Source organism: Cyrtonyx montezumae, unplaced genomic scaffold, assembly GCF_038088225.1.
Source record: "Cyrtonyx montezumae isolate F1298 unplaced genomic scaffold, pur_monq_1.0 scaffold_4, whole genome shotgun sequence".
NCBI lineage: Eukaryota > Metazoa > Chordata > Aves > Galliformes > Odontophoridae > Cyrtonyx > Cyrtonyx montezumae.
The window spans coordinates 4,159,008-4,184,098 of NW_027072045.1; the positions used below are offsets into that span (position 1 = coordinate 4,159,008).

Genomic DNA, 25,091 nt, shown 5'->3' on the forward strand with positions numbered 1-25,091 from the left:
TTCTCTAACTTCATTTCACCTACACAATTGCATGTTAATGTGCCAGTCCCAGCAGTACTTGAGCTACTTTCTGTACCTGCTACACTTCTGCTTCTAGACTTGGTGTGCATGCTTAATTAAAAGTTGCCTGCATGACCAGAAGGGTTATTTGAAACAGCCCAGAAGCATACTGGGCGTGCAGTTAATAGTCTTAATTGTCAATCTGCATTCTCATTTCAATAATAGTGTCATATTCAGAAAAACAACTTCAGAAGAATTGTGTAGCTCATTTTGTATTCTGGAAGAGCATCCAAAGCAAAGTAATATCTCTGTTGACATACCATCTTCAGGATTATATTCCATTTTGCATAGTTTCAGCACCTTGACTCTGGGGACAAACTGGATGTTGCTATAGGAAGATGTTCAGTGTCACAGAATTAACATTTCCCAGGTACTACTAGATCTATTCATATTGAAAAGCAAGTCTTTGGAGAATTATCAGTATCCTTTAAATCTGGCCATTTGGAAGGTAGCTCTCCATCATAATATTTCAGGATAATAAACTGAAGTAGATCAATCAAACTTCATGAGAGCTCTGAAATTCCCTGAGATTTTATACTTTCTGTTTTATATGCCTGTACCTCAGATGTTTCCAGAACAGTGGGCCATGCTCAGATTTGAGCATGGGCACTATAGACAATGTGTTTAAAGGACTGCATTTGCAGGTAAGCAGAAGATTTTGCACGTTGCTGTGAATTGAAGCTGAAAACCTATGAATTGCTGCACAGAAAAGATTTTCCATTGGCTCCTATTCATGTTTACTACAAGAATAGTAAGAGTCAAAACACGAGTTACTGTTTCCGCAGGGTTAGCAGATTTTGAATGCATTTGTCAAGTGATTAGTCTGCTTGCTTCTAAACGTTGAATTGCAGATCATAAACCAGTTGTGTGATTTCAGGCACAAAGCCCAAAAGCTGTTGTTTGTCAGTTATCTTCAAGAGTTGCCCTCATTGTGCTTTTAAGACTATAATTCTGTCATTTTTTTTATTAGAATCATTTATAATATTTAGTTAAAAACATTTTTCCCCATAGAAACATTCTCTTTTTGAAAAGCGATTTCAAAAGTTTCTTTTTGTTTTTTTTTCTTGTTAGAGTAACTGAAGAGCAAAGAGTTGGCTGATGGAGAGCATCCTGACCATTTTATTGTATTTGCTCTGTGACTTGTGCTTCCTGATTTTAATTAGGACTTCTTTACACTGATTTTTGTATTTTCATGCTTCGTTTTAACTGTGCTCTTATTTTCTGAGTTGGTATTTGGGTATGCCCAAGGCACGCTGGTCTTTCTTGATTTGTGAATGTAGTACGAAAGCATTTCTTGATGTGTGACTGTAGTATGAAGGAAGCAGTATGATGAAAAGCACATGTCAGCGTACTGGTTTACGTAAATACCAACCTTCACATGAACTGCTTATCTTCTCCCTGTATATTGGCTCCTTTGGTTGTGTGGGTGATTTCTTATGCTTTGCTGGTTAAGAAAAAGCAAATAGCGGTTCAAAAAAGGGGTAAGAAGAGTTTCAAATCAATACATTAGACTTCTGATTGGGGTGATTTATCTTTGCAGTAATTTATACCTCTTATTTCAGTTGTACATTTGAAAAGTACGTTTCTGTTTTAAGGAATTCTGCAAGCCTGTAGTGTTTTTCAAACAGATGGACGTTGCCATAGCACATCCAGTAGAGAATGGATATATCTTCTACTGGTTTTACACCAGTCAAGGTGTCCGTGCTTTCGATGAAGGAGAATTTGTGTGTGTCTAGTGAACCAAGAAATCCAGCCAAAATCTGCCAAGACTGTAAATTACAGAAACATTCAGTAGACCACTCCTTTTTGCTTGTTTTTGGGGAGGGGAGGTGAGATTTTTTACTGATACCTAAGAAAGCATCTGATATGCGTTTGTTTTTTTTTTTTTTTTTAAGGAAGAAAACCACCACTTCTTGTTACACTTAAAGAAGTCCCGTCAAGCACCTGCTTGAATTTTCCCCACTGAAAGTTCTTTGAGACTTTTTGGCTTGTGGAAGGGTCATTTTTTGCTCAGACTTTTGTATCCCAGCTATAGGTTGCATAGGGATGAGATGTCAGAAGTCAGCTGGCATAGTGTTAAATACAAAGCAACCTTTACTGTGTACTGCTTTAGAAGAAGATATTTAATTTCTTTTTTCAAAAAACAATATTGGGGCCCAATCTATTTATATTTTCTTGGGTTTAGATTATGAGTGAAGGGATTCCTTGCCCGAATTCAGATGATGTTGCCTCCAGAGCATAAGCAACTGAAAGCTGATGAAACTTGCAGGTTGGTGTTGTGGCAACAGAAGTTCCTGTTCACCTTCTTTAAAAGCTTTACTGCGTGCCTGAGATTATTTCACTGATACGTAGAGTTTCATGAAAAGATTTCATTTTCAGATGGGATTAAACTATACCTATGTATTTAATTATTCCACAGAAGGTTATTTTTATCATTTAAGTTTTTACTTTCGTAATCAATGGAAAAGCATTCACTTAAACTGGGTAAGGTTTAAGGAATTTTGGCAACTGTGGACTCTAATACTTCCTTTCAAAATTCAGTGAATCTAGAATCAGCCTTTGTAGAAAAATATAGATAAACCCAGACAAATACAAGTTAGTAGGACCAGATATATCTGGGTTTAAAGTTGATAAACTGATGATAAACTTTAGTTCTTACCAAGTTTCTGTGTATTTAGTTTATGCTTTACCTCTCTCTTTAACTTAAAGGATGTCTGCAGTACTCATTTGACAGTGACTTTTTAAGACATTTGGGATTTTCTTGATTACTCAGGAGGGCCTTCTGCCTGTGGATAGTGCTCTCCAGCTGTACCATGGTCCAGGGGGGTCTGACCTGCAGCATGGCTTAGCAAGCTCTGCTTCAGAAAGCACTTGGCTGCAGCGTTCAACCTGGGCAGTAATAACTGTTTAATACAGCTATAGAGTTAGTGCTAGCACGGGTCTGATTCCAAGGAGGATAATGCACAGACTGTGCTTGATGTAATGAGTAAAAGTAGACTAAGTGTGTGAAAACATATGCCGAACAACAGGAATGAAGTTCAGCTCAGCCAGTAAGGCTATAGGGGAATTCAAGGTACGGTAGCTTTAGTTACTGTAAGAAATTGAAGCTGGGGCCAGGAACGCTTACAAGCCAAAAGATGAACTCATCCAGAATATCAGGCTTCAGAATTATTTAATAGCAGTGAACATCAGCAGTGAGCGGCTCTGAAAGTGCATTTTGGCAGGATATTCTTTATGAAGGCTTGGCAGAAATCCAGGTCAGGACACAAACTTATAGTCAGTCTAGAGGTGCAGTAAGTAGTATTTCCCAATTTAAGAAGTTAAAATAACTTTATGGTTATGTCACCTCCAGGAGCTAAACTCACACATTCTTCTTTGGTGAACTTTCAGAAAGACAGATAATGTGATAGAAGAGGTGGTGGGTCAAGGAAGCCTGTTGGGATGTCAGGAAGGTATTGGCAACACATCAAAAACCTGATGGGTTTCAAAGAGGGAGAGAAAGCTAGAGTGATGTGTGTTTGGCTTTGGTGTTTTATCTAAAGCAATTTCCAACCATAATTAGTAGAGAATGCCATCATAGCAAACACTGCTCAGATTTTCTTCCTTCAAACCACTTTTTCCTAGTTAAGCTTTAAGAAATACATTGTACTTTTTATGTTAGGAATCAAAACACAGATAAAAGAAATGAAGTCATTCTCAACTTTGTAAAACAGACTTTGTTAAGTTTCACATATTAAATTCAGGCAATCAGCAGAAAAATGGGAGTTACTGGGGATGAATAGGGGTACCTTCTTGAGAGTAGCTTGCTACAAAAAGCATTTAATGACCTCCTTTGTCTTTACTGAAGCAGAAAGAAGACCTAAAAGGGAGTGTTAAGCTTTTCTATAGTGATGGTTAATTTGAATAGGGATTTGCCTTAGAAATCCCTTTGTATTCTTCCAGACTATTTGTTTGGCTTACCTGTGGTGAGTTCAAAGGATACTTATATATGAAAAGCAGGTGAACTCTATTTTTCTGACTTCAGTAAGTTTCAGCTATGTAAACTAGGGCAAGGCAGCACTAGGTAACCGGTTTGCTTCCCAGAGCTGTTGTCTTACCCTCTGTGCTTTAGATCTGTTGCCATTTGTGAAACTTGCTGAAAAAGTTCTTTCTCTCTGTTTCCTTCCAAAGAAAGACAGTTTTTGCTTATTAAGTAGGCACTGATTTCCACAGCAGTTAGTTTGATGTTGAGTTGACTGGAGCTTGGTGCAGTGGTTACAGTCCTTGTCCAGTCAAGGGAGCCTGAAATGTTTAGACCTAGATGAAACAAGTACATGAACACATGCAGTAGTGTAGTTCTGTTTTCAAAGTCATATTTCAGCTTCTGTGTTTGACACTTACGTTGGTGGCTATTTAAACCTGAAGCTCAGAAAAGTTAAAGATTTTTACCAGTATTTTGCGATAATATTATGACTTTCTCTAGAAATTCTTTACTGTGAGGGTGGTGAGACACTGGAACGGGTTGTCCAGAGAGGTTGTGGATGCCCCCTCCCTGGAAGCATTCAAGGCCAGGCTGGATGGGGCTGTGAACAACCTGGTCCCTGCCTACAGCAGGGAGTTCATAGGTTCATAGGTACATTAGGTTGGAAAGGACCTACAAGATCATCTAGTCCAACCATCCTCCTATCACCATCCCTACCCACTAAACTACTAAATCAAATCCCTTACTTAAATCAAATCCCTCGTAGTTGTAACTACGTGATCTTAAAGGTCCCTTCCAACCCAAACCGTTCTATGATTCTGTAGGAATTTACCCTGTGGTTGCCTCAGGCACTTTGTGTGGCATGTTCTCACTTTATTTAGAGTTTTCTAGCACTGTGGATCCAGTTTTTCTGACACATAGCAGCTACATAAAGTTGTTATTTAGCGACAGTGGCATCTGGATTCACAAGAATGAGAAAGTTTCCACTGGTTCATCAGTGATTTTATGTATCTGTCTGGTTAAGTGAAGTCTCAAGGATTCTGTAGGTTGGGTTAATAAAACTCAATAATGGTGCGTGTACTTGAAGGCTTCAGGAACTGCATCAAGCCCAGTGCTTGCGCTGCCTCTTCTGTTCCCTTGTGTGCAAAGCTCAGCATCAGACCTGAGCAAAGGGCATGTGTTCAGCCTTGTCTGACTGGTGGAACTCAAAAACCAGTAAAAATGAGGAAGAAAAGGAGGTTGGCTAGAGGCATGAACCTGAGAAGATGGTTTATCGCCTCGTGCTTACCTGGTGCAAAAAGCATGGAGAGTTTTGCTGTTTTTTACTCACTTTCCCCTGTCAGGCTGGTGGTTTTTGTAAAACTGTATAGTAATTAAATGCAATGTGGCAACAACAGGAAGACTTTTCTGGTCAGTTGTGTTTGAAATCATTTTCCTGATAGAGTTTCACTTCTGGCATTAGTCTCCAGTGAATATTAAATGACTGTGAGTTTTAAAATGAAGTAGAGATGCTTTCAGTAATGCTATACTCATTAGAACTGAGCGTTGCATGATTTTTTTCCACACATCACCAAAACTGTTCCTTTGCAAACTGTATTTTCGACCATAATTCAAGAAAACAGATTTGTGGATCAGCTCTGCTTTCAACCACTATTCATCTGTGGGCTGATTTCATTACTTCAGGTAGTTTCCATTATGCATATTGAAGTTAATTGCATAAATTAGGGCCATACGGAAAGTATATGTAAGTAATTTTTATTGCCTCTTCTCTTTGCAGTTGATGAAGATTGTATGAAGGAGCTGGGCAGAGTTAGAGTACTTCACAAGAGAACCATAATGCCTTACAGTGTCTATAAGAAGAGGAGGAAGGGGCCAAGCGATGAAGCCAGCGTCCAGCAATATGCAACTTTGGTTGGACAGACCTGTTCAGAAAGAATGCTGTTGTTTAGAAGTTGAGAAACCATCAGAGGACACTTTGATGGCACAACCATCACTTATTGCACTGCCACGGGATGATGTCATGTAGTTGTGTGTTGGTACGCCTACTAAAGTAACAGTATGAAGTACAGCTATATAACTAGGCTTGTGTGAATACATGGAACTGTGTTTTAAGGACAACTCCAATGAAACTTCTGACAGTACAGCAAGGCTTTGGCAATATAAGCTTAGAAAAACATGCTTGCAGTACATTTTAATTAAATAGTTCTTGCCTTTTTTTGCATTTTGAATAATCCTGAGTATCTAAGCAAAATGAAAAACAGGTGTTTCTACACACAAAGGCCTAATCTCTGTTAACGATAACAAATTTACAAGTGTTTTCAAATAGCTGCTTGGCTATCTGCTATATACAATTGCCATTAAATCTGTACTCACATTTATGCACTCCTAAACTATTGCAAGAGAATTGAGATGTGCTGATACTTTCCAATGGGAAATCTGGATTAGTTTGATTATACTTCAGCAGTCTGTTTAAAAACAGGAAGACATTATTTTCACTGCACGTTCTTCATTCGTTTCATATAGCAGGTTAGCATCTGAGATCCTCCTGAATACAGAGTCATAGCTGATTCTCAGTGGCAGGAGATGCGATGCTTTGGAAAACTTCTGGAGGCCAAGCGAGGTAGTTGCACTATGAACTTACCAAAGAGATGCAGCCAAGTGTCACAGAGTCCTGTGAAGCTTTTTGTTGTTGTTTGTTTTGGTATAAGCCTTATCCTTTATTTGAAGAGAGTGGATATCTTAATGCACATCACTGATGTGCAGTGGAGTTTGGGGTACTCAGCCTCTGGCTCTTCCGTGCACATTTCACAACTATGCTACAAACGTTATGGAGTACCACTGCTGGTGGTTGTTGCAGCTTTTTCAGCAGAGTTGTAGGGGGAGACTTGCAGATCCTGTTCCTTGGTCTTTGTGACTGTTCTGCTTATGCCACGGTGGCCCATGGGTTATTAACACCTCCAACATTTCACTATTTCTGTTGGAAACAGAAAGTTGTGATGCATTATCAAAGCACTTTATTACTGATGTACTGATGCTGCCATTAGTAAACTGCATCCATTATCAAGTCATACAAGGGAAATAATATGGTTTTACATTCAGCAGTGTATTACAACACTATAACAATCCCAATGTGTTTGTAATTTGCTTATCTTCTTGGGTGACAGGAGCTACTATTTACCTTGAATCGACCCGAGGTTTCCTGTTAACCTTTGAAAAAGGAGATTCTTATTGAAGAATAGATGTGTACCCATTCCTGTTTCCCCGGAGAGAAATCAAGTTCAACTTTAATCTCAGAAGGTTATGTCTTGTGTCAGTCATGGACTCGATTTAATTTTTAACCCTAGGCCAGTATCACTCATCAACAGTTTTTATGTGAAACAGCCTCAAGAATGTTGAGATTTGAGTGCGTTGGGGATCTGTTTATTTTTTTCTCCCATTTGGTCCCTGCAGTATTACAGGTGATGCGTGCAGGTTCATCAGTAACTTTAAAAACTGTTAATTGCTATGTGTTTTATCAGTCCACTCCCACTTTGCAAGAAAATTGGTTGTTTCTGCCAGCATTGTACCTGGGTGCATGTGTCTGTTATCTGGAATGGCAAGGTTTCTGTGTGCTGTACTATCCGTGTCTGCCCACATCTCACCTGAACCTACTGCTGAGAGAGAACCACTAACTGCTATTCATGGCCATTGTGATAAGGAGAGTGGGGGAAAATACCTCTTACCACTTGGTGAAATGTTGGAGTAGTGTAACGTTGACTGCCTCTATACCTTGTGTTGAAGCATGGTGATGCTCACAGAGCTTAAAATGAAGGAGAAAACCTTTTTGTGTGATATGAAATCAGTCAAAGGGCACAAAAAAAACTAATCCAGGATGACTTTCAGAATCTTAAGGGTAATAAAACCCATTGACTGAAGGCCTTGCTGTACCTGGTAGATAAAGCTTCTGTTCAATTACAGGGGAGTAGACTTCTGTTAACACCCAGAGCTTGGAAGAGCTCTGTCCTCGGTGCCCTCGGTGCAAATTGTTGATTTGCCTTCCACATATGTAATAGACTTTTTTTTTCCTGATCTTCTTTTCTCATTAGCAGCTTTTAATTACTAAAGTTAAAGAAAAGTGAGGTGTGTATAAAAATGAGGATTGAGTACAATTTGAAGTTGTCGGTGTGACAGTGAAATGTAAATGGCCATTTCCTATGAGTTTCAAAACGGTGCTTTCACTTTCTGACCTCCACTGAAGCAGCAGCAGGATGGGCTTCTGGTTCTTACTGAGATAAAATATACAGAGAAAAATAGAGCAAAAATGAAGGTGAGGTCAGAAATTGAGCTCACCTGATCCAGTGTGCTGGTGTTGACATGCTTTGTTGGTGCTACTTTACAAGGAAGAGAGGACAGTATTTTCCAGGGCTATTTTAGGAGTAGAACAGAACCGTGAAGATAAAGCTCTCTGAGCTTTGGCATTGATTTCAGTGGAGCTGAAGGCTCACCACTACTTTAATTTTATTTAATCAGGTTTCACTGAGAATTATTAAAGATATTTAATTCCGTACAAAATACTTCGTAAGGATTTTTTTTAGTGTAATTAGTTTATGAGAGTTCATCCCTAAAGTAAGGCTGCCTTGTTCAGTTACCTGTTGCTAAAAATGAGCATAAAATGGTGGTAAAAAAAAGTGCAGAGCTGTGACCAATGCTAAAAAATATCATGCTTTGTTTTAATTGGAAATGAGTGGGGAGCTTTGCATTTCCAGCATCAAGGCATTTCAGTGAATGCACCAGAACTCGCATGTTGAGTTTGTAGTTGCTGTTCAGCAGACCTGTTTGACTTGTAAGTACAGAAAATAAAGCCATTTCTAGTCTCTGTGAATTGTGAATAATTAACAGCTTTGAGTGTGACTTCCATCCGACTTTAAATTAGTTATCCTGGTCGTTGAAAAGCATCCAACGAACGGCAAAACTGGACAAGTCGAAGAGCAGCAGTGTACGAATCAGTTCAAAACATTTGCCCGTATTTTAAGCCCTAAATGAGCAGCCCAGAAATGGGAATTGTCTGCCTGTGTATTCCTGAGTTCCCTCCCACTCTGCTCATCCCAGGTCCTCCTGCAGACACGTGTTATGTGTGCTTCTCAGCAGACTTTCCTTCCCACCCAAGCCTTCCCACGCTTCAGTGTTTCTCCTTCCTCCCTCGGTCCCAGCCCCGTTGTAGGACTGCACTTTGAAGGGGGCAGACAGTTTTTAGGACAGAGATCACCACATTTCAGGACGGTCATCTCTTTCCAGCAGCACTAGCCACGTATGGTACCCACCGTGTTCATAAAGCCACACCTTCAGTGCCTCTTGCTAATGATGTCACATACAAAAGAAAAGCCAGATTGTTTCCACTTGCCAAATAATGTGCTTTCTTAAGTGAGCTGAAGAAATGGAGGCTTTCCCAGCCTGGACTCTGGCTGCCCATGGGAGGCACAGCAGGGAGCTGAGCAGCACAACTGGGAGCACCCAGCCCTGGTGGTCCTGGGTGGCGAAGAGGAGCAGAAGGCGACTGCTGTTCAGAGAGGAGCTGGCAGGTAAGCAGCCACGTGCTTTGCCTTTAGTTATGAGACAGCTTTGAGCCACACTAGAGAAATAAAAGGTGCTGTGGGAGCAAATGGTATGGATGACACCCCCTACCTGCAGCAGGAGCTGCTGAGTGAGCATAGCAGCCAGGCTGAGCATAAGAAATGCATCCTTTCATGAGTTTTTAAACCCCCCTGATGACTGAATGCCTGGGCATGCACATACTTGGTAAACAGAAGGCTCGAGGAATAGGACTGTGGAGGTGTGGATATAGTGCAAAATACACTGTGAAGCCAAAAGACATTGCTTGCAGGGTGCAGATGTGTGGTGGTGGTGGTGGCTCTTGCTGCTGCCAAGCGTAGTATCCATATCCAGGTGGTAGTTAGGAATCCACATCACAAGTAAGAAATTCTAGGGATTAAGTTATTGCAAGCATTTTAGAGCACACTTAACACTAAGGTCAGCGTCCCACTTCTTTTGATCAAAAAATCTCAAACTTAAGGATGAATTTGATTGAAATTCTCCCTCTGTGCTTGCATAGGAGCAGAAAGTGTGGCTGGATGGGCCCCGAGCACTGTGCTCCCTTCCCTCTGCTCCCCCCCGGGCTGGGGCAGGGGACCAACGCAGCTGTGTCTCCCACTGGTGGCAGTCAGACTGTTTCTCTCGATCTCTAATGGCAGCAGTTCATTATGTTCCTTAGAGGGGGTTCTTGCTGGGCCTGGTATCCTTATCCTGGATAGCTGCTAATGCCTGGCATCCAATTGTCGCACTGGTATTGCATGAACTCATCCTGCCTTCCTGGCTGAAGAACCGTGGCATCAGTTCCCCTCTGCAGCAGCTCTAGGCATGTATTACTGAGCCAGCCATTTCTTTTTCTGAACTAGCAGATGCATATTGCTTCCTCCTGTCCAGACAGTCGTGTTTTCTAGATGTTTCCTCAAGTATACCCCCACTGCTCCAGTTTTTAGTTTGATGCCCTCCTGACAGCTCTTCCATTAACCAGCGAGTAAAACTGGAGTAAAACTCCCATGTTTTACACCAGCAGATAGAGGCTGCTTTTTCAAAATCATAATTACTATGCCCTTTTGTTTTCCCATCCAGCACAAATCCATATTTTGTGTTTATTTTAGTAAACCATGATTAAGAAACCCCGAAACACCCAAACCACAGTTTTTGTCTCTGAAGGCTCTGGGCTGCAGCCACCAGAGGGCACATTCCAGCCTGCAGAGCCCATCCCAGCGCTATTCCTTTCCGTGTAGTTTCATCCTGCGTGCAGTAGCAGTGTTGGTGATGCCTTGCACAGTGTCAGAATGCATTCTGACTGCTGCTCTGTACTTCCCTGTGGGATTGCACCGATTCAGTCATTATTTCTTCAGTCAGAAATGTTATCTACAGAAAATGGACCAAGTGTTGCTTGGGTGAGGGAGCATTGGAGCTCGTTATCCAGAGAGGCTGGTGGATTCCCCTTCATTCAAGACCCAGATGGATGCCAGCTTGCATGAGCCATTGCAGGGAGCCTGCTTTAGTGGGGGTTGGACTCAGTGATCTCTGGAGGAGGTCCCTTCCAACCCCTGTGGTTCTGTCTGCATGCTCACATCTCCTGGGATGGGACAGATGTGTATTGCGCTCATCCACAGCTAACTCAGCAGTTGCATTTTTCAGTTTGTAATATCGTCGGTGCTCTTGCTAATGCCCTTTCTTTTCGTTAGCTGACTGTTTTTTAATGCATGTATATGTATTTTAAAGAAGGATTACTGCTCAGTTCACACCTGCCCCAAAATTCACACGAATTAATCTCTTTGTCAGCAAGGTTTGGCGAGGTTTCCAGGGCGCTGATTGTGAAAGCCAGAACAAATTTTCCTTATTTCTCTTATTCCTCCTCATGCCTCTTGTTTTTAACCTAAGTTGTTTTCATGTCAGAATTTCTTTCTCACCTATGCAGGGAATGAAACGTTGCCAAAATAAGGTTTCTATTAACACAGTGAACTTAGAGGTCAAGAGACTGCAATGCTTCTCCTCACTGCCAAGGGCATTGCAACCCATTTGTTTTGTGAATATGATACTCGTCTCTATTGCTCAAGATTAAAGCAAAGACAGGGCAGTTGGAAAAAAAAAGAAGAGGTCCAAATTTTATTTATTATTCTTTGTATATATAAATTATTCTGGTGCCCAGAAACTTGGAAGACTAAGCGGTGACAGCTGCTTGCACGCGTCCTCTAGCTGAGATTGTCCTCATCCCTGAAATGTTTGTAGTCCATACGATCCCAGATGCAAGCACTCCTTTCTTAGCTGGCTTTGCTGCAGTCACACAGGCAAGGAAGAAGAGTTAGAATGTTCTAAGTTTTGGAAACCAGACCTGGTTACTCACTCTCTCTCAAGATTTGGAGGCCTACATAAAATTGAATACATAGCTGACACCCTCAGCATCGTGAGCTGTGCCATCATTGGCAATCTCACCATGGAGTTCAGTAGTACAGAAATCTAAGCCTTTGCCTTCTGCAAATTTAGGAGTCAGTCTGTTCATCCTAGGACTGAATTATGCTTTTCTTTTACTGAAGTGGTATAGTCTTCTGTTACTTCAGTCTGCCATTGACCCAGCTCCAGCTTTGGGTGTCATGGAGCTCCTTCTGTCTCATTACTAACACCTTTCCTTTCAAATCAACACCTGCTTCAGGTGGTGACTCTTTAAATCCTTCTGCGTTCATGGGGAAATGTGGATGATGCTGTCATGGCTGAGCTCATAACAGAAACCCGCTCTACTAAGAGTTAAAATATGCTTCCCACGCACAAACAGGAACACAGTTTCTATGCATGTGCATTTTTTTACTTTAATTTTAAAGAGATTTTTCCATTCGCAAATCTTTTGTTGGTTTGGATTATTATTTATGTATTTTTTTTCAGTGTCCTCAGTTTTTCCTCTCCACATACAAGCCTCTTTCGTTTCTGTAGATGCTATAGAAATTGATACACTCATCTGAAGCTAGCAATTCAAGAGCAGTGTGTTCTTCATTATTACCTTGCAGAGTGACCTCTTAGGAAGCAAAGAACGCATTGACATTTACAGTTAATAATCTATCGATTTATGGTACAAAACAAAGGCAATCAACAGGAGAGCTGTAATTGTTTCATTAAGTCTTATGAACAGCACGTTGTGCATTGATCCAAAATGTCTCAGGGCTGCAGCTTTACAATGTCTTGGCTCTCCCTACGGGCACCTTATTTTTCAATTTGCTGGCACTTCAAAGTGCTTTCTGTAGCCTCACAATATCCCATCGTTTTGAATCACTCTGTGATTGTGTGGCAGGTGAGCTACTGTCAAATCTGCTCAACGGAGTGCAGAGGGACTTTGTACCCTTGTAGGGGTGCTGAGAGTTTTAGAAGGGACTTTTCTCAAAAGTGAGGTCATGAAAATCAAATATGTAAAATATTTTACAATTGTATGTTGTGCCCACGCTTAAGTTCCACCTTAAGTTATGCTTTGGAAGTGGGGATGAAAGCACTGTGGCCAGCTTTGCTGGATGTAAGGAGTGCTTTCCTTGCTAATGAGAGAGGACTGTTCTGTTTTCTCACACCTCAACACTTTCTGAAGTGAAGAAGCTTGAGTGCCCAACCTTTATGCATTGACACAACAATGTGTCTAACGAGGATTTAGGCCTCAGGTCTCCTTTAGCTCTGTTATTTTTCTCTCTGGAGCTGACATTGCAGAAGGAGATGGGCATCTCTTGCTGATGCTCTGGATTTCAGCCAGGCTGAGACCTCTTCTGAACAGATTCCACAGAAAGCAATCATTCCTTTGTACTCTGCATTGAGCAGAAATCATGCAGTAGTTTGGAAAGCCAGCATTCTGCCCCAGCAAAGCTCCTGCAGTCGTTAGTGCTATGCTCTATAGAATCATAAAATCACAGGGTTGGAAAGGACCTACAAGATCATTTAGTCCAACCGTCCACTCATTGCTGCCACAAGCTGCTGAACCATATCTTGTAGCTCCTCATCCAGACTCCTGTTGAACACTGCCAGGGATGGCAGCTCCACCACCTCCCCGTGCAGTCCTTCCCAGTGCCTGACCGCTCCCTGAGAGAAGAAGTTTTTCCTTATGTCCAATCTAATGGTTGGATAGCTCATAAAGGTTTCATTCTGATACAACAATAAAGAGGTTTTCCTGTTCTGGCCAGCATCTGGAATCATTTTAAAACCTCTCTATGTTATTGTTCATTAGTGTATTTCATAGTAAAATGAGGTTGCAGCCTCCCAAGACCCATCTAGAGATGCTACAACTTCAACCACTACCCGTCTTTGCACCTTGATTTTTTCTGAATAAGAAACTTAAGTGAATGAAAGAATAACGGTGCGCTGCAGCAGAAGTATTGAATGCTTGCAGGTCTTTGAAGGTTAAAGCTTGGGCACAACATGGGTTCATCAGCTCAAGAGTTTGTCTTAATCGTAGAACAATTCTGCATTTCACATAGGTCGTGTCCCGTTTCAGAAAGCCCTCGGATAGCCGTGGTTCTTTTCTCTTCTCCAAGCCTGTGATAGTAACTTCGTTGAGTCTGACCCATCCAGACCTTCTTACCACACTTCTCAGAAATTTTTCCAGTAGAAGTGTGGAAAAGTGCTGTCTGGATACTATTTTCTCGCTGAGTTAACCCATGTATTTGTAGAGGAGCGTATCAACAAGCCACACGTTACCTGTGGTATTTATTTTGCTGTTGGTATGAACGAAGGAAAATGGAAGGCTTTGTGCTCCAAGCAGTTTTGTAATCTGCCTGCCATTTTAAGTAAGGGTTTCGTGTTTTGGGTAATGAGGCTTTTCGCAATAGATGTGGTCAGGTCATCTTGAATCCCTTCAGTGAAATGGCCGGAGCAGCCACAGCTCTTCTCACGACGTTGGTACAGACCTTCAAGAAGCTTCTAATGACTCTGATGTTTATAGCTTGGAATATTTTGCACACATGTTCCAACTTTGCATTCACAATGTTTGCTAAACCAACAGTCTGCAGCAGACATGATAGCTACCATCAGGAAACTTGTTTGACAGTTTAAACAGACTGCATCTGTGTTTCCTACATTTCGTAGTACACAAAGAGAATGAGAATTGCCTGTAGCTCAATTAATTCAAGATGTTGTCATAGGATGGAACTGCGTTTTGGAGATGTTAAAAACATCTAATTGAAAAAAGGAATTTTACTCTTGTATTTGGCTGAGTTTCATCAATATCACCTCCTCAGTGGAATATTACTGAGAGCAGTTGGCTTGAGTTTGGGGAATTAAGATAAATTGGTGCATGCTGGGGCTGTCCCCCTGCACTTCCATGTCTTCTATGTCTCTGCTGAGAGCAGAGGTGACGTTTTCACATTTCAAAGCCAAGTGGTACTGATTGAATTGGGTACTACTTGAGCATCTTTTAAAATGAAAGTGAAATCATCACCGTTATTGACAGAAGGGCAAACAGAACCAGAATTACACTGAATGCAAAGCACCAAACATCAAAATGTTACCTCAGCAGCCAGCTGAGGTTAGCACAAGATGCTGGAGAGGGGCACCTCTTGTTTCACCGTACTTGGGCTCATAAAGGACGTGAGCAGATGCTGAAAGGTAAGCATGGGAGAAATGCGTGGATGGAGTGGGCAGTGTGAGAGCCAGGACACCGTGGTGTGGCCTAGCATTGCAATTTGGCGTTGAGGACTTAGGAATTTACAATGTGTTGGCTGTAATCAATGGGACCATGTTTTTGGCACCTGCTTGAGGAGTTTCCCGATTCTTGTTACTATAAAGATCACTGATGAAATAAAAACTCACACTTGAATGACAAAATTCCATAGCTCGACTGAGGACTAGGTGAAGGGAAGACGTAGGAACGTTCTCCGACAAGCTGTAATCATGGACCAAATTGTGATAGCTGTGTTCGATAGCACCCAACTCCATGATTTCATCTGTTGGCTGCAGGAAGGCTCCTTATGGAGAAAGATGTTATTTGGTGTGTTGTGTCTGAGCCCTCACCTCCCACAGCTCGAGGTCCTTCTGTCTCCTGAGGCAGGTTTTATGCTGATTGCTGCTCAGCACCGTGGATGTGCTGGTACAGTGGCTGCCCTCCGCTGAAGGAGCCCACAAGTATGTCTGCTTGGGGCTTTTCCTGGATGTCTGCTCAGAAATACTTAGCCACACAACTTTTTGGCTTTTTAATAGAGGACGTGCAGCTAAAATAAGGCGTAGTTATTTAAAAATTTATGGGCTGACCTGCCTGTCATCTCTAGGGAGTACCCCGTGGGTCAGTCAAAGTGAATTAAAACCAAATGTGTCTGTTTTTCATGTTTACTCTTTCCATAAACATAGCACATATGCAGTATGCAGCTGCTATTCTGAAAGTTTTGGGTTTTTTTTTTCCCCCCCAGTATTTGAGAGATCTGTGTTTTAGGAGTTTTTTCTGTTGATAGCTCTGTAGAAAGAAAAAGTGACGCTGGACCACTTAGCAGATTCATTTATCAAAGTGTCTGGAAGAATTTCAAGCAAGGTAAGGCAGTAATGAAGCTGGAACTAAGACAGTATCGACTAGGTTTGAGTGAATAAGAGGTTGAAAAGAGAAGTCAGTGCCTCTTCCCTCAGCTCCAATCAACTCCCAAAGAAATAAAATGAAAAGGTGCAGAATACTTCTCAGCAGGGGGAAATTACTCTTCATTTTTATTGATTAGTGCCCTAGGGCTGTGACCCAGAACTCTTTGTTTTCCCCCCCATCCTTTAGTCACTCCTTACTGTCAGTGTTTATTTGTTTGTTTGATGAAGTGCTTTCCAGCCTCATTTGGTAGCAAAGGGCTTCTCAGAGCTGGGGCTGTTTAGATGCTGTGTGCAGAGCAGCCTGGCTGGGCATGTCATGAACACATGGGGCAGAAGCCTAGTAAGAGGAGTTGGCCGAGCTCCCTAACCCTGTGGAGGCATCATTTCACACCAAAAAGTGTCAGACTGACAGGTAAGGTGAAGCTCAGGGACAGAGTGCAAGAGATTTCTTACAATTTGTGAAGATGGACAGCTGAATGGAAGTGTTTGGATAACAAAGAGTGGGACTGCTGACCTCTGGAGGTCCTCCCTTCCCACCTAAATTATTTTCTGATTCTGTGATTTAATAAAACAGAGAATTATATCCCCATGAGGGTATGTAACTACAGCAGGAGATGAGGAATGTAGGTCTGTGTGACTAACTCAATCCATAACTGATAGGGAAGAGTTCAACAGCCAGGATTGGGCTCTGCAGAAAGAAGCTGAAGAACATGGTGGCTTCATGCAAGCTTTCACAATTTGTCTCCTTGTGGCAAATTAATGTCATTTTTAACTGAAAGTTGGGGGGGTGTAGGCTGCATTTTGCTACACAGGTGCAGGGTTCTTCAGTAAAGGCAAAAGCAGAACACAGGCCCAGCACTGCAGCACTCACTGCCCAAAATGCTCAATCTCCTGTGGTTATTGCCACTTTACTCCATTCAGAGTATGGCTGAGGGTGCCGTTTCTGTCTAGGTAGTTTTGGTGGCTCTAATCAAGTCTCTGGGTACTGAGATCTATAGATGAGGACAGCGATCACTACTAGGAAAAGAGCATTGAATTTTTACAGGGAAAGACTAGTCCATCTAGTGGGCTTGGTGGTGGTGATGGGTTGGTGGTTGGACTGGATGATCTCAGTGGTCATTTCCAATCTTAAGGATCCTGTGATGTACTGAGAAGCCAAATGGGATTATTTTTTTCCCAAAACCCCACTATGTGGGGATCTGAGATAGCTCTCCTTTTTGTACTCATCTTGTCTTGTCCCTGGCCAGTGGCTGACCGTGGTGGCACACGGGACAGGCACACTCAACCTATGGGAGGTACACAAAAAGAACCCCTTTCCTGGCTGAACAGGCTCTCAGAATGTCAACCAATTTCCCCAGGACCTTTCAGAGTCTTTCTGCATCCTTTTATTGCCGTCACCATAGTGAAAGACACTAATTCACCTTTGTGTGAAACTAAATAAAAATCAGCCCATCATTCATTGGTCTGCAGACCATCACAAGAGCGTGTGCTGAGTTTTTGAGACGGGCTTTTCACCATCCACTCTCTAGGGAGTCAGTCATCTCGGTCTCTTGTGCAGCACCTTTGCAACCCTAGAGCTTCATCTCACCCCAAAACCCAGACCCAAACCGCAGCGGGCATCTCCTGGCACGGCTGAGCTGTGTCCATCCCCGGCCACGGTGGGGATGCTGCATTGTGCTGCGGGCATCAATGCTCTCAATGGGATTAGCCTGCAGCAGGGGAGAAGGGCTGTGGGAAAGCCTGCGTGTGTCGTGCTGCCCTCGGCTGCCGTCGCAGCAGAACGTCGCCGCTCGGCCGACCATGGGGTTAAAAAGTAAGAGCAACTGTGGCGGGGGCTTGGTTTTGAATTATGTATTCATGAATCTGCATAATGGCCTTTCAGCTGTGGCATTGTTGTTGGAGGCACAATCTGGGAACTGTGAGAGGAAGAGGGACGGAGAGGCGAAGAGGGGGAAAACGTGGAAAAAACACTAAGGCTTAATCAAAGGAGAGCGACAAGCTGAATGGAATGAGATTTTCTTCCCTGCTTACGCTGTGCCGAAGAAGCAAGGTTGCAGTTGGAAATGCTGACTGCTCTCACAAACTCATAATGCTCCCTCTCTCACGTCCTGGAATTGGTAGAACCCAACATTGGACTCCGAACGTGTTTTCTTGTGAGAACAGACGATTTTCTGCCATTTACCATTTCTTCCAGATTTATTATTATAAAAAAAAGAGAGAAAAAATATTTTCTTCTCAAAGAAAACCTCCTGAAATCCATTCTGAAATGCCATAGACCTAAGCAAGCCATAATAAACCCTCCTCAAAGCATTCAAGACCCTCATTCAATATACCAAATGTGCTCCTCGACCCTGAGCACACATCCCCTTTATTCCACAGCTCTGGAAAGCTGAAGAATTTTATTTCTGCTCCAACTCAATGTGCAATTTACATGAATGTGCCCAAATAAACTAGCTGATTTGGCACAGCTAGCATAAAATTCATTAGTAAAACATACATTTTTAGAGTCCCCAATCGGCTGGATGTGGCCTGCAATGCTGCTTAACAAATGTGCACATTGTCAGTTGTAACAGCCTCTGGAATTTGGCCCAAAACTGTGATGCTTAAAGCACAAGGATTTTCCATAGCATCTATTTTTAGTCGTTATATAGGGTCTGCTTAGACTAATACCTGGACTCCTCTCGGTGTTCAATGTATTTATTCTCACTGTGAGGTCAGAAGAAATGAACATGAGCCCAATTCAGCGGTGCTGCAGTTTTTCCTTGCTGGATAGCTGGATTTCTATGAAGCTTATTCCTCTTCCCTGTAGATGAGGCACAGCCACAATGGCACAACAAGCTGGAGGCCATTCTGATGCATTGTATGCAACTAAGTATATTTCTAGAAATGCGAGGTGTCTGTCTGCTGTAGTGACTTCTTGGAAGTGATCAGGACTATGCCATTCAGTGAGGCTGGCACTGCTCATATTGCCTTTTGCTTTGCCTTAGAATCACAGCACAGTTGGGTTGGAAGTGACATTAAAGCCCACCCGGACCCATGGATGTGGACTCCTCCAGGAATGGGCACCATAGTTCTGGGCAGCAGTTCTAGGACTGCACTGCCTTCATTGTGAAGGATTTCTTCCTAACCTCTGATGTCAACCTACCCTCTTTCAGTTTAAAACCATTACCCCTTGTTCTATTGCTAAACTTCTGATGAAGAGTCCCCTTCCTCAGCATTCCTGTGGTTCCCTTTGGGTATAGAAAGGCTGCTCTATGGTCTCTCTGTGTGCTTGACCAGTTATGATTTCAGCTCCTTAAGATACCAAAATTACTGCAATATTCCTTCAAAAAGAAAAAAATAAAAAATAAAAAAAAAAAAGCCAGGCCTGTATGCACAGCTGCTCTCTTACTTTATCTCTTGTGGCACTTGATGGATTTTGGCCAGTTCTGGAAAGTGAATGGTTGTGCTCTTGTGATCATTCAGCACGAGGCAAGGATCCATCCTCTGAGATATGTAGGATCTGCAACACGAGGCAGAGTGGTTGTGGGGCTCTCCTCAGCACGTAGCTGCAATGCAGACCACTTTTCCCCAGGTGGAACTACGTCTGCCTGCAAGGCTGAAGAGCCTTTTCTAGGACTTCAATGCTGCTGTTCCTACTGGAATATGACATTCATGCTCCACCTCCAAGCCATTAAGTCCTGTCTCCATGTATACCAACCGTTACTGCTCCTTCTGGACTCTTTGGCTGCCACGGAAGCATGGAGGCATTTCTCCAAGCCTAGAACAGTTCCTCTCAGAAATCTCTTCTGATGAAGAAACAGCTTATTCCCGTGTCCTACAAATGATCCCACCCCAATTTGGCCCTCCGTTTTCTCTTCCAAATTAAACACAGAGCAACAGAGCGCTTTCCTCCACAGTGCAAGTATGCTTCCCTCCTTTTTCTCCATGATTTTTTCTGTGGGGTATGTGTGAGGAACGTTATCCCTCCTGGCAAAGGCACTCTGTCCACTCCTGGCCTTGTCTTCCCACTGAGATAGAAAAGAAACTTGACTTTCATTTTCTCCCTGTTTCCCTCGTGGCAGGCTCTGAAGTCAGACTCAGTTCTTGCTCCCACTGCTTGCACAAGTGTTTTTACTCTGAAAATTCAAGTTGTTTGGCAGCCTGAGTCCACGTAGTTGAGTCCAAACTTGTTTTCTTGTTAACCTTATGCGAGATTCCATGGTTGGAGTGTTGGCTATCATCGTATTTCTTTCTGTCACACCTCAGATGTGTGACAGATGTGTACAGGAGAACTCCATGTTCATAAGCCATGCGTGTTGGCTAACACGAGATCTGGGGCTCAGACACAATCACATTTCTCTGCATCAACAGAGATTTGGAGCAGACCTTGCGTGCGCTCCTTCTGCAAGAGAGATGCGTTTCATCTTCACGTGAGCTGCAACGAAGGAATGTTTTGCTAATTCTCATCACTTGCCTTTGCATTGGGCTAGCAGCACACGTGGGGGGCTTTCATGCCTCAGCTGAAGTGTGAGCAGGAGGGGATCTGTGGCTGGGGAAGGGGCTATCAATGAATAGAGATTTGTGCAGCGCTTTGCAGGGTTATGGTGGATTGTGAGATACGGAGATTTTTGAAGAGCAGTTGGAGTTATCCTCTCTTTCTTGCCTTTCTGTAGGTTGACCACCTAATCCCTGTGGGTCCCAAGCACTGTGGAGAAAGCGTTGTAGGTACTACAACCGCAGCACAAACCCCTTGGCTTGGCACGTTGGGGATTTACTGCTGGGAGATGATTAACATTCCTGAGGTAATTTTAAATTAAAAGAAGGAAACCATAGCATCAAACCATGGCACTTTGAAATAATTTCTGTAATGGAATAGCATGTCTAGATGTCTGTGACCTGCTTGATTTCTCTCAGACTGGATTTTTAATTTTATTTAACCAGCGTGTGAAACAGTATATCCAGAAGTCCGAGATGTCATTTTTGGAAAGGTATGAATACCTCCTTGGCAATGCTTGAGAGGAAAAATGTAGGCAGGTTGTAGGGTATAGGCCAAAAAGCTTGTCACTTTGGATGCAGAAAATGAGGTCACTCTACTATTTCTTTTCTGCTGTTTTTAAACAGGTTGGTGGGTAAAACACTATCCTGGATAGCAAGTTGATGGTGTAATTTGTGTTTTCTGTCCATTGACTGTTGACCCACTTCTGATTGACTTAAAGATAGGCAGGAAATGCAAAACGAAGAGAACATGTCATAAACCATCAGTTTCATGGGGCTTTTTTTCTAGACACTATTATCACAGACCGTATGTTTTCCATAAACACATAGTTCATACATGAGATTTTTCAATGTTGCATTTCTGTTATGCAATAGCATATGAGTGAAAGTAATCAAATTGTGATGACTTTAATTTATATTGTATTTCAGCAGAGAGGCAGAAAGAGCTTCATTGCAGCTGCTTTGGGAAACAGCACTTGGTTGCTTTTGTCTGCTAAGACCTAGCAAAGCTTCAAAGAAAATGGTGCTTTTCCCAAGGTGTTCATAGAGAGCTGTGATTCACTGAGCCAAATACAGTGAGGGAGATGGATTTGATTCTAATCCGTATGAGAAAACAGTAATTGATTTGCTTTTCCCATTTATTTCATGGCATTCTGGACATGCGTTTGGTCACAGCCCTGTGTCTGATATGGAAGCAGTGAAGGGCAGGTGAGACTTCTTAAGATGTTTAATGTCGAAAGTTAAAGTGTAACCCCACTTGGATTTAAGTCAGACTTTGAGGGTCTTCAGTCATGAAGAAAAGGAGCTAGAACAGGAAAAGTAAATAGTTTGTGGTGAAAGAGTGCCAGTGTACATTTTAAAAGCCCAAGCTCTGAGCTCCTTACAGGATTGATCAAATAACTTTTTCCTCCTTGCTGTCAGTGAATCGCCTCTTTCTGTGTTGGCTGTTTCACCCCGTGTTGACTCAAAGCCACTTCTTGTGCCTGGCTCTCTTGACTCTCCCCTCACTGCCACTCCACTCTGTGACAGATCTCCCCCTGGTTTCGACATCGAGAGTCGGGCCCCAGTGAAAAGCATTCTGCAGCTCGAGCAGAAACTGCCTGGCTGTGGTATTTCCTCTGCGTGCCCTGCATCTCTAGCATTATGGCTCGGCTCTCGGCAGCTATCGCATCCCGCCTTCCTCCGTAGTGACTGTGCTGGGAAGCTGATTCCCAGATGTACTCCGCATGGAGCTGACTTTGTGCTGCTCCTGGGCAGCAGCTGGCTGTCCTCTGGTTTCAGGGTCGATGGCCTGACAGCCATGGCTCTCTGTTCTGATGTGACTTGTTAATCCGCTCAGGTGCCACTTTGACAGTGGAAGAACAGTTTAAAAAGTGCAAGTCAGCTTGGCAGAGTCGTTTTGCTGGAGCTGCTGTCTTTGTTAGGGAGGGAGAAGGGCTTCAGAAAGGATAACTATGGCAGCATGCATTTCCTGACATCCCCATTGCACGTGCAAATTCAGATGACTGTTTGTGGGTACCTGGGGCTGTGTCTGTCCGAATTTGAAAATGACCTTGTGCTGCGATCCACTTGTGCTCACGCAATCCTAATGGCTGAGAAAGGATCTGGGGAAGCATGCAGTGGCCGGGAGTTAATGGCATTTGCCCTCTTGAATCAGATTCTTAAAGTAAATTTTTCTCACTTTTTTTTTTTCATCATTGAGTTCAAATAAGAAAAGACAGAATGAGGTTTCCTTGCCAGTCATACATTTCTTTCCAAAGACTCTGTCCGTCCTGTGTGTGATTTTGTCCTCTCACCTTTGCAGGTAGGACAGTGCTGATTTACATACCTTTGATAGTCTGCAAAGGTCCTTATCTGTCCTGCAGTGCCATACATACACTGCTGGAAAAGCAGATCCACACTGTAAAAACTAATAGCACTATGTTTTTTTCCCAATTTCCACGCTATTTAATAAGAAAGTTGCCTTTATGTTGACCTTAAATCCTATTTGCAACATTTAAAGAAGAATCAGGATCTGCTACCATTCCTTTGCACTAGAGTTTCCAAAGGTGGAATGAATTCCTCACGTAGTTTGCTTTCGTCTACTATTAACTCTTATAACTACTTTAGAGTTAATCAAATAAATGGGAAAATTGGTATCCAGACAATTTGTTCAAAGGAGGAAGAGAGAATGACTGGGATGAGTGGGTGAATGCTTGCTCAGTCAGACTGGGAGCAACGTGCCATTGCTGCTCGCCCCACTTCCAGTTGGGACCACTCATCTGGTGCGGCCAAGTCTCCGAATCCCTACAGATACAGTATTTGCAAACTTAATCAGGAGCAACAGGTTTTTCTCATGACCTATTGTATAGTTTCCCTTCTGAATGGGCTGTTGTGCTGTTCCATCTGCAGGCAGCTCCGGCTGCAACATAAAGAGCTCTGTTCTGCCCTTGTGCCCCTCTGTATTTCACACTGGTGTGTAGAAATGGCACTACACGTCTCTTCTTTCAAGTGACACCGAATGCTTCGTTTTCTCCTCCATTCACTGAGGATTTAATTGCCCTGCACATCAAAAGCAGAATATCTCCCCAATTACCATCCTCCTTCCCAGAAAATAGTTAACTGCGTATCTCGGGAAACCTGCCAAGATCTCCAGGCACTGAGAGCAGAATGGAAGTGTCCCAGTGTGGGCCGGGAGAGCAGGAGGAGAGGAGCTGCCACAGGCGAGCAAATGGTAAAACAGTCCATTTTTTCCCCTGTTCACCTCCTTTTAGCAGCAGAAAAAGGAGATGCACAACTGCTTTCTGACCACTCACAGGGCTCATGCCCTTCCTTCCCATGCGAAGATGAACCACATTAATTACAGCAGTGATGGGACCAGAGCAGTGCTTTTGCCAGGTGGTAGATAGCCCTGGCCTTAAAAATATGCTGCAGGCTGTTAGCCAGTTGTAAAGAAATGTTTGATAGAAGAATCAGGTCAGATCTAAGCTGCACCAAGAACTAGGGCTGGGGGGAGAAATGAGTCTTCAGGTCGCTGTAGGGCTGGATTTTTAATAATAGAATCTTACAGACAATTGAAACTGATTTTTCATTTAAAGTCTGTCATCCCTTAGTGATTCCAATCCTGGGAATGTAAACCTCTCAAAATTTCAAGAGAATACGTCTACATCGGTTTTCTTTTTCCTCCCCTTTTCTCTCTCTCTTTCCTGAATCTCTTTGGTATCTGTTTTACACACCTGCTGGAGGATGAAGCTCTGTTTTTTGTCACCAGGAGGGTTTTCCTCGTACCAAACAAACAAAACAAGCAAACAAACAAGGAAAAAGAAACCACCACATTTCTAGTGTACAGAAGGTGTGCTGGGATTTATAGAGATCTTCCCCTCCAGCTTTGCTGCAGTGTAGAATTCAGCCAGAAGTCTTGGCTTAAAAATTTGCCACCTTATGTAGGAGTCACCTCTTCCTGGTTGATAATATGGATATGCCTTCAATTCAGAGATTTCCCTGGAGCTGAGTATATCAGATTAAATCATGAGATCATAGAACAGCCTGGGTAAAATGGACCTTGAAGTTTGTCCCGTTCTGATCCCTTGCCATGGTAGGGTTGTCAACCCGTAGATCAGGCTGCCCAGGAACCCATGCAACCTGGCCTTGAACACCTGTAGGCATCCACAGCCTCTCTGGGCAACCTGTGCTCGTGCCCCACCACCAAGAAATAATGCCTTAGAACTGTGAAGCAATGAGAATATGATTCAGAGTCCAGAGAGGTGGACGAGATAGGTCTGGTGCTGTGACCACACTGCCTGGAGGGTTGCTTCGTTGAGTCATGGCTCAGAAATGTCTTTTGTGTGTGTGTGTGCATAAAAGAGTGTGTGCAAGGTGTCCTGAGTCTGCAAATGCTGAAGCACATGAAGCATCCTGGAGGGAAAAAAGCACTGCTTCCTTCCTTGAGGCTAAAAAGGTTTCAGTATTAGGGCTCTCGGTGATTCACTTCTACACGTCTGCTGTGTAGCAATCTTAA

The 25,091-nt window shown here is 42.8% G+C and overlaps 1 protein-coding gene across 5 annotated transcripts in view; it reads left to right on the forward strand.

The window, feature by feature from the left end:
• The window catches only part of ATE1 (arginyltransferase 1), a 67,766-nt gene extending 58,890 nt beyond the window's left edge, over window positions 1-8,876 (forward strand). For all 5 annotated transcript variants that reach the window (XM_065746395.1, XM_065746399.1, XM_065746394.1 and 2 more), the window contains one exon: window positions 5,799-8,876. In XM_065746395.1, coding sequence (XP_065602467.1) covers window positions 5,799-5,977 — 179 coding nt within the window. In that variant the 3' untranslated portion in view covers window positions 5,978-8,876. The remainder of the gene's footprint in view (window positions 1-5,798) is intronic.
• Window positions 8,877-25,091: the final 16,215 nt, after the last annotated feature.